We start from the raw sequence: 16,399 nt of genomic DNA, 5'->3' as shown, positions 1-16,399 counted from the left end.
ATNGGGTCCTCCCCTTGTCTTTTTAGGCAATGCTAGGTTTTTTTTATCAATAGATGAATTTCGGATGAAAGTTTCTGTTGACACATACGTGCCAGCTTTTGAAGGGAAGTAATTCCAGGAAAAGATGCGATCACATCCTTTCATTCTTTTATTCAATGTTGGAAGATTTTTCTCTATATAATATAATAAATTTTAACGCTATTTTTAATTAATTTTTTATAATAAAGTTGTGGTTAAATAAAAATCCCATTTTATCCGGGCTCTCACAGAGAGTATTACAGAAAAATGAAGTATTGCGTTCGAAGAAAGACGGACTTTCAAGAAAAATCCGAAGTTAAAAAAGTCAAATATTTTACGGTTCACCAGTGGTCAATCGGTTTTCGTTCCTTGAACACTGGTAGTTCGGACGTGGAGTTTTCCGGGTTTTCTCTGTTTGTAACGCCTAGAGGGGCTAGTTTCCATTAAATAAGACCTCCCGGAAGTCATTCCACTCTAGGTAAAATCACTCGTGTCGCGTTCCCATAAATGAAACAAACCAAACCATTTTCCGTCTTACGAAACGTCAAGGTTCGATTAGCGATTCACTTGTAGTATATTAATTTATCTGCCTGTATTATATTTTGTGTTGTATTTTTGTATATATTACTCAGCACTATTTTATAAATAAACTGCATCTTAATTTGCTTCCCCACAAATTATTTTTTACCGTATTTTTAAAATATTATTTATGGATTGCTTATTTAATATACATAATTATAGAAATCGTAGTATGTAAAATAAATAAATATATATTCTATATATTATTCAGCGCTTTTCAAACATTTTGCGCTCGCGCGTACCAATATATATGTGTGTTATGGTTCTGCGAATTAATCGTTTATAATATAACATTTTTAATTAAAGACATAATAAATTAAAGTTACTATAACAAAATAGAATTATAAATTATTGATGATATGTTTTATCTATTAAACGTAAAATCGAGTACATTTCTATTAAGAGCGATTTATAACAAATGATTTACTTCAATGTCAGTTTTACCTTTACCGCTGTTATTTATAACAGTGGGAAATTATGGAGATCGGTCAAAAAATGCCCCCCAAGTTTTTTAGAATTTTGGACTCAAGGGCAAATAAAAAAATTCAGGGATTTTTTATGCATGATGGAAGTTTGTGTGTTAGGGAAATTGATGCTTTTAAATATTGGTGATTAACACTGATGAACTTTCCGAAACTCCTGTCCGAATGTTTTCAAATTAGTAATCCGCAAGCCACATTTATCAATGATGCAAAGGCTTTGACATTGTCATTTTAACCGTCGTCGCACTTTAATGTTTGTCGATGCATCAGAGATTGAGTTTCGCTCTAGAGAAACATCTTCTCTGCAATCGTGCATTTAATACGAGATAGGCGATTTGAATACTACGAAACCCGAGATGTACGAATTGGCCTTGGTTTAATGGATAAGGCATCAGTTTTCTAAACAGGGGATTGCAGGTTAGAATCATGTCAAGAGTACTGCTTTTTTACATTTGGACATTGCTCTTCGTCGTCATTCCGAAACTGAAATGCCAACAGCTTCTCACTTATTATGACATCGTGTCTCTTCACGGCTTGTAAAGAGCGCATCAAGCGCAGCGTCGATGACTTGGGTGCACCATATATAAGCTGATAAACCGCGGACACCTTTTCTTTAATCTTGTTCTGTACATATAAATATATATAGCAAATAAACGTAATTAAAGTAAATTATAATTTTCTAACTTTTTTCCCTGTGGGCAAAAAAGTGTGTTTTCACACTCTATAGTTCAGTTGGAGGTACAGAGTAAGTAACTACCATTGATTACTAAAACGGCAGAATCTTCTGGTCACAACGTCTAGTCTCTTAAAAAATTGTTCGGAGTTGCAGTACAGCCTATTAAATGTTGAAAAAGTGTTATAGACACGATACCGTGCAAATGAAGGATCAGTCAGTATCGGGAAAACATAGCAGAAGCAACGTTGAAACATACGGAATATTATAGGCCTTAAAGAACTGACAAGTTACCATCTCGGACATTAAAACGCTGTTTTTCTATTACACATCATTGCAGATGCATTTTCAAGTAAAAGGAAAAATCAAAATATTGAGAGGAAATCTTATAAACTTCAAACTGAAAGATACAAATGCTCATCGTATGAGAATTTTTTTACCACGTTACTTCGTTTTACTTGCTAACGGACAATTAAAAATTATTTTACAAATATATTTTAAAACAATATAAACATATTTTTCATATTAATTAATTAATGCAGTTACGAATTTGAAATGTATGGGTTAAAATGAGTTGATATACTATTGTAGTATCAAAACCATTAGTTTTAGTTATTAAAATTATTACATTCTGATACAAAATAATGAACAAATGCAGTATTTTAACAAATATATTTCGAAAAGAAATAATTAATACAATTTTTATTTTTATGCAATATTTATGAACCCATTTTATCAGCGCAGGAATCTGCTGGGCCTTACTGTGCTTAGCAAGCNTGAAATTAGTTTTAATTTTTCAAGATGTATGAAAAGTTCATTGAAATAGATAAATTGTGTTCTACTGATCTGCCGTTAGAAACCAAACTGAGGGTAATTCAAATTAATTTAACGTTTTCAATTGATCTATTAATTTAATGTATTAAAAATGATTATATTTATTTAAAAAGATGCTGAATTTTATGAAAAGATATGGTAAAACTCCATTTGGAATAAACATCGGCGGATTTTTTTATGTTAAAAAGAACTTCTTCATTCGAGTAAGTTCATTTAATACATTCTCTTATACTTTAATTAAGTTGTATAAATATGATTTATAATTGCATGTACACAAATCAATTCGTATTTTTAAAATTCGTGTTTAATACAAAAATCTTTTTAGGTATATATAATGATTTTTGAATAATCTGTTACAGTTTTTCAGTGCCATATATTCAGCGTTGTCTCTCTTTGTACAACTTTTAATAGCCAAAAAGCAACCTCCTTGTAAAATTAGGGTTGAAGATCTAATACAATAAGCTGTCTTGCCTTATTGAATATAAACAGATGTCATCAGATGATCGGTACCGGATCGGCGATGGCGATCCGTACGTTAATTAAAATGCACTTTACAGATTGTATAAAGGTTTTCTTCAATGTCATTTTGTATATACAAAAAGAATTTAAAAAAATTATTTATTGGTTCACTTGTGCCTAATGGATAAGGCATAAGTTTCCTAAACAGGGGATTGCAGGTTAGAATCATGTCAAGAGTACTGCTTTTTTACATTTGGACATTGTTCTTCGTCGTCATTTCGAAACTGAAATGCCAACAGCTTCTCACTTATTATCACATCGTCTCTCTTCGCGGTTTGTAAAGAGCGCATCAAGCGCAGCGCCGATGGCTTGTGTGCACCATATATAAACTGATAAACCGCGGACACCTTTTCTTTAATCCTGTTCTATACATATAAATATAATAGCAAATAAACGTAATTAAAGTAAATTATAGTTTTCTAACTTTTGTCTCTGTGGGCAATAAAAGTACGTTCACGAACTAGATAGTCCAGTTGGAGGTACAGAGTAAGTAAGTAACTACCATTGAGTACTAAAACGGGAGAATCTTCTGGTCACAACGTCTAGTCTCTTAAAAAATTGTTCGGAGTTGCAGTACAGCCTATTAAATGTTGAAAAAGTGTTATAGACACGATACCGTGCAAATGAAGGATCAGTCAGTATCGGGAAAACATAGCAGAAGCAACGTTGAAACATACGGAATATTATAGGCCTTAAAGAACTGACAAGTTACCATCTCGGACATTAAAACGCTGTTTTTCTATTACACATCATTGCAGATGCATTTTCAAGTAAAAGGAAAAATCAAAATATTGAGAGGAAATCTTATAAACTTCAAACTGAAAGATACAAATGCTCATCGTATGAGAAGTTTTTTACCACGTTGCTTCGTTTTACTTGCTAACAGACAATTAAAAATTCTTTTACAAATATATTTTAAAACAACATAAACATATTTTTCATATTAATTAATTGATGCAGTTACGAATTTGAAATATATGGGTTAAAATGAGTTGATATACTATTGTAGCACGTAAAAATTACAAAAGCATTAAATATTATTTTAGTAAATAAAATTAATATTTATTTCAAAATATTTTTAATTAGATTTGACATATCAAATGATTTTCTAACAGATAAATTTGATTTATTTATAAAAAGTTTCTGTTTAATATAATTTAATCTTGCACTAGTCGAAAGATGAAGAAATTCAAACCACGGAATCTGTAAGAAACATTTAAATCAAAACCATTAGTTTTAGTTATTAAAATTATTACATTCTGATACAAAATAATGAACAAATGCAGTATTTTAACAAATATATTTCGAAAAGAAATAATTAATACAATTTTTATTTTTATGCAATATTTATGAACCCATTTTCATTACAATTGAATAATGGGTTTATCAGCACAGGAGTCTCCTGGGCCATACTGTGCCTAGCAAGCATAAGAATCCAAACAGTAAGTCTATATATATTTTCATTAAATTATTACTATTAGATACATAAAAACAGAATGAAGTAAAAAATAGATTTAATGGTAGGTTATTTTAAAAAAATGCTAAAGTTTCCAATTTTTCTAATATGAACCTTCACACATGAATAGATGAAAGTGATTCCATTTTCATCTGTCCATACTTGAGAACTCCTGTTAGTCAGGAAGAAAACATATACACTATTGTTCTGTTGTAAAAGTATGTTGTTTACTTCATTAGACTAACTACAATGGCTTGTTGCACTTTGTCATGGAGATAGATTTATGCAAAACTTTCCACAGTAAATGCAACTTTTGGAAAAATAATAAATTATAAGTAATATAAATTTTGTTGTGAAATCACTTCAAATAAAACAGCTATCTGTAAATTATGTAATGTATATATGAGTAATGCAGGTGATTGTTGTGTTTATATAATATTATGTAATGGTAGGGTCTCAACATTTGGATAAGAGAATGATTAATTTTTGTTTTTGAAGTATTGCTTAGCAAACCTTATTACATCACCACTTTGTACTGTGTTTTATTAATTAAACGAACATTTAATTAATTTAAAATAATGTAACATTCAATACCCTTTATTATGCATGATTCCTTAGTACAATTAAGAGAGTTGATTGAGAAAATATGTTACATAACCTTGGGATACTCATAGTGTAAATATGTATACAGTAGACCCCCCTATAACACAGTAGATACGTTCCATTTTATATGAATTCCGTGTTTTATGAGTCACTTAAATACATGAGCCAATCACAGCCCGGCACGTGTGCAGTTTAGGGACTATGGCTGTTTGAAAGGTTTTCTTCCATAAAATTAATCGATTCTAGACTAATTTGACTCAACATTTCCAAAACACGTATAATTTTTTGGGAATAATCCATATAAACTATGCTATAAACAAAAAATTGTAGGATTACTTACCAAGTGTGCACCGTTCAATGACACCATTGCTTAAGTTTGTTTTCGTCATGGAGTGGTGCATCAAATGGCGGGTGCGTGTTTCCTGATAAGTTATTTTTCTGCGAAAAATTCGCTGAACTTTGGAGACATCATTAATATAAATATAATTTTTACGGCCGTTATATAATAAATGGTTTTTAGTAGGTCTGCTGCTTGTTTAAACTCAACGGGTTTGTGCAATATCTGCAATTGGTCTAGATTCGACCAATCCTGCCGCAACATGAGTTGACAATGACGTTTTACCATATTATACCAGTCTCTTTTAGCGTGTTTATATGAACATGATTGCAATTTTTTTGTTGTGTTATACAAATCCGTATTATACAAACCCATGTTATAGGTGGGTCTACTATACATTGTTCATAATTAACTGGACTATAAGCAGAGCAAAAGTACCAAACCCTAACTGATGTAAGTAGTGTAGATGAAGACTGAGAATAATATCAAAACAGCAATTTGTAACTAACATGGGCAAGACATGATTACAATGGTTTGAGCAAATGAGGAGGAAAAGTAACAAAAATTTGACTTACTTTTTTATAAGAATTGAACTATTCATTGTGCCACAAATAATTTTGAAACTAATATACAGAACGTTCATTTTTGTACCATTTTTATAAAGTCTAAAATATCAAAGCTAAATTGTTTCCAAATAAAATAAAACTAATTTTAAAATCATATTAGAAAAAATATTTAACATTAAAATTTTTGTTAACTTAAAATATTAATAATTGGTAAATGAATAATTATTTTTGTGAATAATAATAAAAATCTGATGTCATACATCATCTAATTCAATCTAAACAATCTGTTTGAAAACAAAAGGTAAATAAACAAAGCAAAAGGACAATAATTTGTAATCATCATAAATTTATCATATAAAAATAGTATTACATAGTGGTGATGAAATCTCTATGCATATTAATTTAAAATACATAGCATTTTCTCCATTCTCTACCCAAATTTTCATTTTTTCCCTAAGTCAGGACATTTTCTTCCAACTTTTCATTGAAAATTATCAGAAGTCTCAGCAGTGACTTCCTGCCAAGTAAAAAAGTCACTGACTGATCATCCAAAAATCAGCATTTTTGGATGATCAGTGACTGTCCCACAAAAATTTTTGGGGATTGATTTTTCCACTCCTCAAACAGCTGAAGTTATTCCAAATATCTTGTTCAAAAGAAAATGATTTTCTTAAGTTGTGTGCAAAATTTCAAGATTTTTTGTACTGCGATTGATGAAACATAAGCAATTGAAAAGTGTAAAAATCGCCAAGAAAGCTGTATTTTCTTCTTCTCCTTCTTCATCCAGCACTGCAGATGCTCATAAAAAAAACTACTGTGTCTAGAAAGCTCAAATTTTAAACTTAAGCCTTTCTCATTATCAGTGAGGTGGTGTCATAACTTCCAGGTTGATAGGTCAACATTCACATGGTTTCCCACAGAGTTAATTCAGTTTTACAGCTGAATTTTATGCTTATAAAGATAAAATTGCATGGAAAGAAATAAATTTTATTCAAAATGTTACTTACTCAGAATTACAAAAGCTGAAATTTATGCCAATTAAAACATTTTATAACGATTTTGCTAAACAGTGTATCAAAGCATTGGTTGGTGGTATGTTTGATCGATGCCAACTGAAACGAATATTGAAAGCATTCAGTTTGCAGTGCATTTGGTCAGTGGTTGCTGAGCACTGACCAAATTGTGCATCATCATCATATGTCTTGACATTATAATACAATTATTAAACAAAAACAATTAATATCCAAACAAAAACATCCGAGATGTAAAAAATTTTTCCAAGTAGAAACTAATGACAATTATACGACAGTCAAAATTGTTTTTAAGAGTTTTCCTTTGGTAAAGATAAGCTTGGTGCTTTGAAGCAGTACCCACAAGATTTTTACCTGTATTATTCTTTCTACATTTTGCTTCCAAGTGTCAAGCTAATCTTTATCTTGGCAAAATTGTTTTTATTAAAATAGTCTTTGATAATCACTTTTCAGTCTTCAACTACAATAAAGATAAATTCAGTTGAGAAATTATTTCACAATGCCCCAAAGAAAACTAACATTATATCGGGACATCTCTTCTGCATTTTTTTGGTTGTTATTAAATGATATAGTTGTTTCCAAGTACATAAAATTAACAACTTAAATGACAATTTTCGAAAAGATAAATTTTTAAACATTACAATAATCTTGTGGAGTATTTGATGTAAGTAGCAAAACAAGTGATTGCAGATATCTAGTTTTAAGAAGTTACTATAATGGAGTGTCTATATAAAGCATGACTTTTGAGCAATTGAGAGTGTAGGATAAGAAAAGGGAAAAAACTGGAAAACAAAAATGATTTGCAGGAAAATGATTGTATTTTGATGCCATTCACATACATTACAGAATCTTGAGAACAGGTGTGACTAAGTATATTAGCCTTTACAATACAATATTTACAATATCAAGTTTGTCATCATGTTCTTTTGAATTAAATTGGTAGACTCAATGAATTCTAAACTGACTTTTTTTTTTCTTGAACAGTTTCCGATTTGAACTGCCTCAATGTTGGCAGACAGCAACCTAACAACAAACACAATGGATAGCTATTTATAGTTATAGTATTTACTAAAAAAGCACTGTTGTGTGAAACAACATAACTGATGCCTAATGGAAAATGAGAACAGATGTCACAATGAGAACACACAGCCAATATTTGTAGATGGGTATTTGAATAGCTGTTAGAAAATACTCTTGAAGCCTGATAATAAATGTCCTTTTGCAATTTGATGAATGCATGTGTAATTTTGCTAGTAAAATTGGTTTTATTTGAAAAAATTTGATTTGTGATGAATAGGAACACTGTATATTACATGCTGGAGTGTGACAATTCACTCTCTTGTTAACAGGTATGAGGCTAGGTGTCAGCGACACACCCAGAAGGTGGGCCAAGGGACCCTGGCACCCCAAAGTAAAATGAAAAGAAACACTAGTAAATTTTTCCAAAAATATTATCCTAATTAAATTCATATTTTTATTTAAATTGTTTTGTGTATTCTATTTCTATATTATTTATGAATTAGCGATCACAAGATGAGAATTTTATTGAATTCACACCAAAAATGTTTTTTTAATACATTCAACTTGGCTCCCCAAAATTAAATCTTGAGTCTGTCACTCTTGGTGTCAACTCATGTATTAACCATTAACCTCCTGATTTTGTCTTTGTATGTAGATATATATATATAGAACTCCAAGTAAGAATAATTTTATAATCATAATGAAGAAATGTTCCTTCTTTTGTTTATAAACTATTTACAATTACAGATCTTGTTAGAAATCTAATAAATAAATATTTTTGATTTACCTCAATAACTTTATATCCCAATTTCATTAAATGTCTTTTCTTCATGGAAGGTAAACCCAATAGAGTCTGATCATTTGAAGAAAATTGGTTTCTACCTAATGGCATTATACATAACCTAAAATTTAAAAAAAATTTGTATTATTATATTGTAAATTATGACAAAATAATATATATATATATATATATTTTTTTTTTCATAAATAGAAATTTCATTTTTGAGTATTGTTGACTCGTGATATACGAGGGCAGTTTTTTTTTCAAGCTCCGATGGTCCATAAAAAAAAGACAGGTGTAAATAACAAAATGAATTTATTACCAAAAGTTAGGTATAAACATGGTTACTTTTCTATATAATTACTGTACTGTGAAGATTGAGGAATTTGTCATATCTGTGGACAAGCTTTCCATCCTCTTGCCATAAAATGTTGTTGCCAGTGAACTGAGATGGCCTTAACAATGTTGTTTTGAAGATCATCATTAGTTCATTAGTCTCAAACTTCTGCCCTGCTAGCCATGTTTTCAGTTCAGGAAAGAGGTAAAAGTCTTCATATGTTAAAAAGATCCAAGCTGGGTGGAAGTCTTCACCACCTTTAAACACCCAGCATATAATCCCGATTTAGCGCTGAGTGAATTCCACCTCTTTCCTGAACAGAAAAAGTGGCTAGGAGGGTAGAGGTTCTAGACTAATGATAATCTTCAAAACAACATTAGGGCCTATCTCAATTCCCTAGCGGCAACATTCTATGACAAGGGGATGGAAAACCTCGTCCACAGATACGACAAATGCCTCAACATTCACAGTGATAATGTCGAAAAGTAACCATGTTTGTACCTAACTTTTGGTAATAAATTTGTTTTGTTATTTACACTTGTCTTTTTTTCATGGACCATCAAAACTTGAAAAAAGAAAACAGCCTACATAATAAACTAACAAAGAGAAGTGGTGATCTGATAATGCTGAGAGTTAAGTTCAAAAAGATCCCATTTTGGAAAAGCCTGTTAATGGTTCTTCTCCTCTGACTACCAATGACTAATGAATGATTCATCAAAAAGCATCTTACTATCCAAATTTTAATAATCCATCTTTTATTTAATGCATATATAAAGATTGCACTAGGACAGGCATGGCCAACATATAGCCCGTGGGCTGGATCTGGCCCTTCTAATGAATTTATGTGGCCCGCGATTAATCTTTCAATATTAGCTACCAAAGTCCGAATACTCGATGAAAATTTCTGACGTCTAAAAGAAAAAAGGTCAACAACTCACTGTGTGTTTAGACTTAACCCTCCATTACAAATCTCTTAAGTACAATGTTGATAATGCACGATAAAGTGAAAAATGTATCTGTAATCTCTATGTACAATTTAGTCTCTATGGGGTGACACCACAATGAGATCTCGCACCACCTCAAAATCTTTCTAGGGCAGCCTCTGGTTCTGCCCATGAAAAAAGTTTTCGTTCCAATTCGGCACGGGAGCAAAAACTGTTGGCCACCCTTGCACTTGGAAATGAGTCCATAGTGTCCAAACATAAAAGTTTTTCCTCCTTCTCTTCCCCCAATGTCCAGACAAGGCTTTCTGCTGTGTTTTCTTTTTTCTTGTTCTCTCTTAGCAATTTGAAGGAAGCTTTTCTTTTTGAAGTCCAGACAAAACTTTCCTTTTCTCATCATCATTCCTCCTTTTAAGGGATTCTCCAGGCCTAATGATTGTCCAATCCAGAGCTGAGCCATTAGCATTCCATCAGGTCCACCCCTGTTTGGGATTCCTGACAAATTTGTTAAATATGCTTCCTGCTGAACTCACCCCTTCTGGAAAACTGATCCTTCCAAGTGGAAGATAAAATCGCTTTATCTTTTGGACACCTACGTTAGGCTTACCTGACATTAAATGTCCATTGTATCAGAAAATATCATAGTCAATGACAAAATGAACTTTGCTTAGAGTCATAAACAGCCTATATTTATCACAATATACAGTGTTTATGTCTCTTTCAAAGAATAAGAAATAAAAATACCACACTTGTAAGCAAAGAAGTGCTTTGTATTGCCTAGTAGATGTTCAGTGTACTAACAGTTACTTTAGCATTTCTATATTTCTAGAACAACAATGATATTCAGCACATAACTAAGCTTTTATAAATGTACAATTATTAAATTATATTTAAATCTTAAAATTTCACTTCCTTGTGATATACAAAGTCTTAAAAACAAGTAAAAGCATTTAATTAACTGATTTAAACACTTTAAATCTTATCTTTAATTTAATTAGATCTTATACTTAAGATTTCTGTAGTTAATTAAAAATGTTATTTGTTTTTTATATTAAATTAAAGTTTATAGGTTCATATTAATATTGTTAAAATTAAAAAATTTACTATAATTGTTTTATTATAAATTATATGATCAAACTGTAACACCATGAAGTGTTGACACTAGACACTGGACTTTTCCACATCCACTTTACTCTTCTATATACTTTACAGTCTTTAAATTAATTGTTCCAAGTGTCAATACATGTTTTGGGCTAGTGACTCTATCTGTTGGCTAATACACATTTTTACAGCAATTTTTATTCTATTGGAAATGTACATAAAACCAAAAATCACTGTGTACTTGATGTAACTTTTTATTTAAAGAATTACTTGTAAATTTCCATTTTCTACATTGGGCACAGTACCAATAATAAACAGTCATAAACAAAACCTTTTTTAACCAGTAATTGAACTAAAACTTAACTTCCGAACGTTTTCTCACTCCAGTATTTTTGAGAAGAAGACTGTTAGTACCAATAATATTGCACACACCATTGGACACAGTCATATACTGCTTAACACAGGTTTAGCATAGTCCGAGAATTCTTTAAATAAAGTTACATTGAGTACCTGGTAATTTTTTGGTTTTTCATATGTTGACAATAGAATAAAAATTGCTGTAAAGAATGTGTATCAACCAACAAATTACAGGCACCAGCCCAAAACACATATTGGCACTTGAAACAATTAGTTTAGACTGTAAAGTACATAGGAGAATAAAGTGGATATGGAAAAGTCCAGTGTCTAGTATCAACATTTGGTGTTTAAAAACATAACTTACAAAAAGGCAGACACAGAGAAGGCTATATAATTATCTTTATCATCATTATTTTATTACATACAGTACTATATTACAGTATTATCTTTAGTTAATAATGCTATAAATTACAAAATTATTCTAATTTTCATTTCACATTACTTTTGAATATTATAAGTTATTTATTTACATTGATACAGTAGATTATCCAAAATAATACGGACTGAGGGTATCTTGGATAACATAGAAAGTTTGATAGAATGTGATCAACTGAATAGAAGAATGTTATAAAAATAACTAGAATAATGTAGTGATTTTATAATATTCATCTTTTTTCCATAAAATATTCAAAGATAATATAAAATGAAAATTAGTAGTAAGTAAATATTAATAAAACTAGCTGTTACCCGTGACTTTGCCTGCGAAAATTTTGCAAGCAAACCCCATTTATATTCAGTATTTCAACAACCATAGTAATTGTTATATAACACCTACCGCTGAGAATGATGAGAATTGCCAAGAATCAAATGAACTATTTTCGATTTGATCAATTTTCTGGGACATTTACAATTGTTCTATAATTGAACCAATATGCAATAACAAATTTGAATTTAAAATGGTTCGAACATTTGGATGAAAAATCGAAATATATAAAAATATTTATAACAATGTCTGAAATGCTATTAATTTAATACACCTAAGTACTCGATGAAGACTAAATCCTCTCCCTCTCCCGCCCGCAGGGGAATTTCGAAAAATCTCTTCTTAGTGTGCGTTTCCATGACTTACCCTAACTGTCTACCAAATTTCACCTCTTTAGGTTAACCGGTTTGCTCTGGGCAATGCTAAATCAGTGAGTGAATAAGTGTCAGTCAGTCAGGACAAGCAATTTTATATATTTAGATAGATGATAAGTAAATATTAATAAGATAGATGAAAGATATCACTAGAGTAAATTATTTTTAAAAACATCTAGTCATTTTAAGTACTACAAATTGCTCAACTGAAATTCATGAAATTAACTGTTCTGTACATTCTAAATCGCATCAGTTCCATATCTTGAGTTTTTTGACAAAATATTCTACAGTTCACTTCAGATAATATGAAATCTTGGTTAAGCAGAAGTTAGTTAATCAAATATCTATTGTATTTATTTGCTATGAAAATGAAAAATTATTCTAAAACAATCAACTATTAGAAAATATACTATAATATACATAAAAATATTTCTATCAAACAGAGAATTTTTATTAACATGAACAGGAAAATTTAACTTGTTATTTATCAAAACCAAAACATCCAGCTAGCATATAAATGTCAAAATTACTTCAACTGTAAGGAATTTTGTCATCATAAAATATTTTCAGTTGTTGACCTTGATAAAGTATCTAAAATGGACAAAGACCCGTCAGTTTTATTAATAAATTTCAAAATTCTTTGACACATCCTTGATGATATCATATATTCAAGGTTTTTGAAATTTATTAATAAAACTAATGTGCATCTGTCTGCTAACAATGCATCATATTCTAGCAGACTATTAAGAAATGAGCAAAGAATATATTAAAAGTTTATCATTACTCATTCTGAAACTGAAAAACAACATTTTTCTCACTAACTTCTTAATTATAAACTTGTTACATATTTATGTTTGAATATTTATTATATTAGAATTGAAAAAATTTCTTCCATAAAAATACAAGAAATTTTTCATATATAATAATAAACATTTTACCAATTATTATTTAATGAAGGCTTCAACAATTTTAAAGATTTTTCTTCTAATACTGGTAATGGTATAAAAATTCCATTTCTATTTTGTGTTAGGATTATTTCTGAAATGCAACAAATATTTCATTTGAAAAAAACTACTGTTATCTTAAAAATTAATTATAAATTATAACTGTAATTACCTTGATAACGAGAATATGGTAATATTTTTCGAACAGAGAAAAATTCCTTTGAAAAAATTTTATTCAGTTCTTCACAGATACTACCTAAAAATTGATTTTGATGGGTATAACTGGAATGCTTTGAAGAATATTCAAAATCCTTTAAAAAATAATTTAAAAAATTAGTTAAAATAATTACAAATTCCATTTTAAATTACATAAATAGAAATGCCAAAATGGTGGAGACTAAAAATTTCAGTCTGCTGTTTTGGAAATTGAGATTCTCAAAAATGTTCACGATTAACTTGACTGAATACATTAGGCATTCATTCCTCACCATCCAGTACCTCCATTATAGGGTCTGGTTGAACCCATAATGGGCATGAAAAAAGCCACTCTTAGCATTCTCAGCATAAAAAAAAATCAAATGATAATAATAATTACCTTTAATATTTCATCAGCATTAAATTTAATTTTATTATTCATCATTTCAATTTGTACTGCATAATACAATGTTAACAGTTCTTCATTTGTATCCAATTGAGATTTTTCTGTAAGAAAATAAGCAATAAGAATGAAAATATTTTATATATTTATATAACCAATATCTATTAAAATATAATTATTTGTAAATAACCTTTAATTAAATTTATAAAATCCAAATTGAAAAGCTTGGCTAAAAGATCATCTGGATATGAACTGAAAAAAGATAAGCTTAGTAGAAATTGTAAAAGACATGTTGGATATTGATAAATTTCTTCTTCCCTTAGAGGAGTTCTTAATTCATTAATTAATGTATGAAATATATCAACATTTGTATCAGGTTTGTGAAAATATTTTGATAAACAATGTAATAATTTTGTAATTTCTTTTAAACGTACTTCTTTAATATCTTTTAAAAGTTTGTTAGCGACAGCATCTAAAATTTGTGTGTGGCGAACATTGATACTCGTCCCTAACAATATTACATGAATACATGCTGGAGGATTCCACTTATCCACAAAAGGTATACATTTGGTTTGCAAATCATAAATATCTTTAACATGTTCAGATTGAGAACTGTACCTAATTTGCTTTAGAAGTGAAGCAAGAGAATAATTATTATTAATCTCTGGTATTTGTTTCTTTACTAAATTAATCATATTTTTCAAGACAGAAGAGTTATTAATTTTACTTCTAGATTTAAAAAGTCCCATGCTTATAATTGCCAGCTCATTTATACTAATCTGATACATTATGTGATTAATTTTATTTTCTACATTATTTTGAGACTTTTCATTTGTCCATCTTTGTAAATTGATATAAAACATTAATTGAACAAATTCAGAAGGATTTAAAGTATCCACAGTATGTAATAATAATCTTATCAATCGTCTATTATATTTAGTAATCCTGCTCAGTCTCAAATGAAACCAATAATTTGCTACTAAAAACTGTGTGTTCCTAGACCAATCTGTCAAACGATTTGCACATTCTTCATCAAGTGCATTCCATAGAGTTTTGAAATTGCGAGTTTCTGTAGAGGCAGTTACTGGCCACAAGCAAAAACAATGCAAAATACTAATTAGCATATTGTTATTCAACACAGACAAGTTATTAGAAATGATATCTACCATATTTTCATACTTAGGATCTTCTATATTTACAGGATTTTGAAAATTTTCTTCAGAGAGAATGCAGAATCTTTGCACAGCTTTGTTTACATTATAGTTATCAGATTCCTCATTACTTTGAGACCTTATAAAATTTTCTTCCACTTTTATTATAGTTTTGAATGAAATCTTACTAACAGAAGGATGTTTAACAACACTTTCTTGATAATTAACTATATTTTCCATTATTGAATGCATGTATAAGTTTTCTTTGTTCCTATATAGTACCCTATCTGTATTTTTTTCGATTTGTTTTACTAAGGAACATGGCAAATCAACCGAAAAGCACCTTTTGTAAATGTTTTTAAACAAACACATATATTTTAATGATTGTCTTTTCTGTAAAAATGCACACTTGTTCCGTAGCATTCCTAATATAAAAGTAAATTTAATAATTATTTTACTTCGTTCATATATTTCACATTCTTATTAAAAAATTATGACATCTGCAGCAACTTGAACCTATATATATATCGTTTGTATCCTCTATACGTAAACGTTTATCCATATCTTTTTTATTCTTCTGGTAATCACTATCTTATCTTCCTACTAAAATCAATAGAAAGTCGTGAAAACACAAAGAGAGACATACATTTTAAAAGAAGTCATACGGTATAAAGTCACCACAAACCACATGGACACCACGTCGCCATTACTGATTATTTCCTCGAATTACCACTTGAGGCGCTTTGATGCACGAATAAGATGAAAGGGTCACGTGATAATAACATTTCTTTCTTGTACATAATCTCCAAGGGTAACATTAAATAATATTGACATCAAAATATTTATGTAAATTTTATTAAAACATTTATAATTAAATACCACTAAAGAAATAGTAAGTAAGAAAATATTATTAATATTACAGATACAATAGGGC

The 16,399-nt window shown here is 29.7% G+C and overlaps 1 protein-coding gene and 1 long non-coding RNA gene across 4 annotated transcripts; one reads left to right on the top strand and one right to left on the bottom strand.

The window, feature by feature from the left end:
* The first annotated feature begins 2,558 nt into the window (after nucleotides 1–2,558).
* LOC111636646 lies at nucleotides 2,559–3,245 on the top strand. The gene is made up of 3 exons (XR_002758562.1): nucleotides 2,559–2,622; nucleotides 2,700–2,789; nucleotides 2,946–3,245. It is a non-coding gene; the product is annotated as an uncharacterized LOC111636646 (long non-coding RNA).
* A 900-nt stretch (nucleotides 3,246–4,145) lies between these two features.
* Nucleotides 4,146–16,195, bottom strand: LOC111636652 (FAST kinase domain-containing protein 1, mitochondrial-like). 3 transcript variants are annotated; one of them, XM_023381936.1, is made up of 7 exons: nucleotides 15,481–16,195; nucleotides 14,505–14,566; nucleotides 14,312–14,418; nucleotides 13,889–14,027; nucleotides 13,711–13,810; nucleotides 8,906–9,020; nucleotides 4,146–4,308 (listed from the first exon to the last, which is right to left on the bottom strand). In XM_023381936.1, exons 1-7 carry the CDS (start codon nucleotides 15,489–15,491, stop codon nucleotides 4,168–4,170), a joined length of 675 nt encoding a protein of 224 aa, XP_023237704.1. In that variant the 5' UTR covers nucleotides 15,492–16,195; the 3' UTR covers nucleotides 4,146–4,167. The 3 variants fall into 3 exon arrangements, 2 of the variants coding, with proteins under 2 accessions (XP_023237704.1, XP_023237702.1); XM_023381934.1 differs by having other exon boundaries at nucleotides 14,505–16,195; XR_002758564.1 differs by lacking the exon at nucleotides 13,711–13,810 and having other exon boundaries at nucleotides 4,276–4,308; nucleotides 14,505–16,195.
* Nucleotides 16,196–16,399: the final 204 nt, after the last annotated feature.

Source organism: Centruroides sculpturatus, unplaced genomic scaffold (assembly GCF_000671375.1).
Source record: "Centruroides sculpturatus isolate CEXI.00-Female unplaced genomic scaffold, Cexi_2.0 scaffold685, whole genome shotgun sequence".
In the NCBI taxonomy this organism is placed as follows: Eukaryota; Metazoa; Arthropoda; class Arachnida; order Scorpiones; family Buthidae; genus Centruroides; species Centruroides sculpturatus.
Note: the sequence above shows the minus strand (reverse complement) of the source record. Positions and strands in the feature narration are given on the sequence as shown.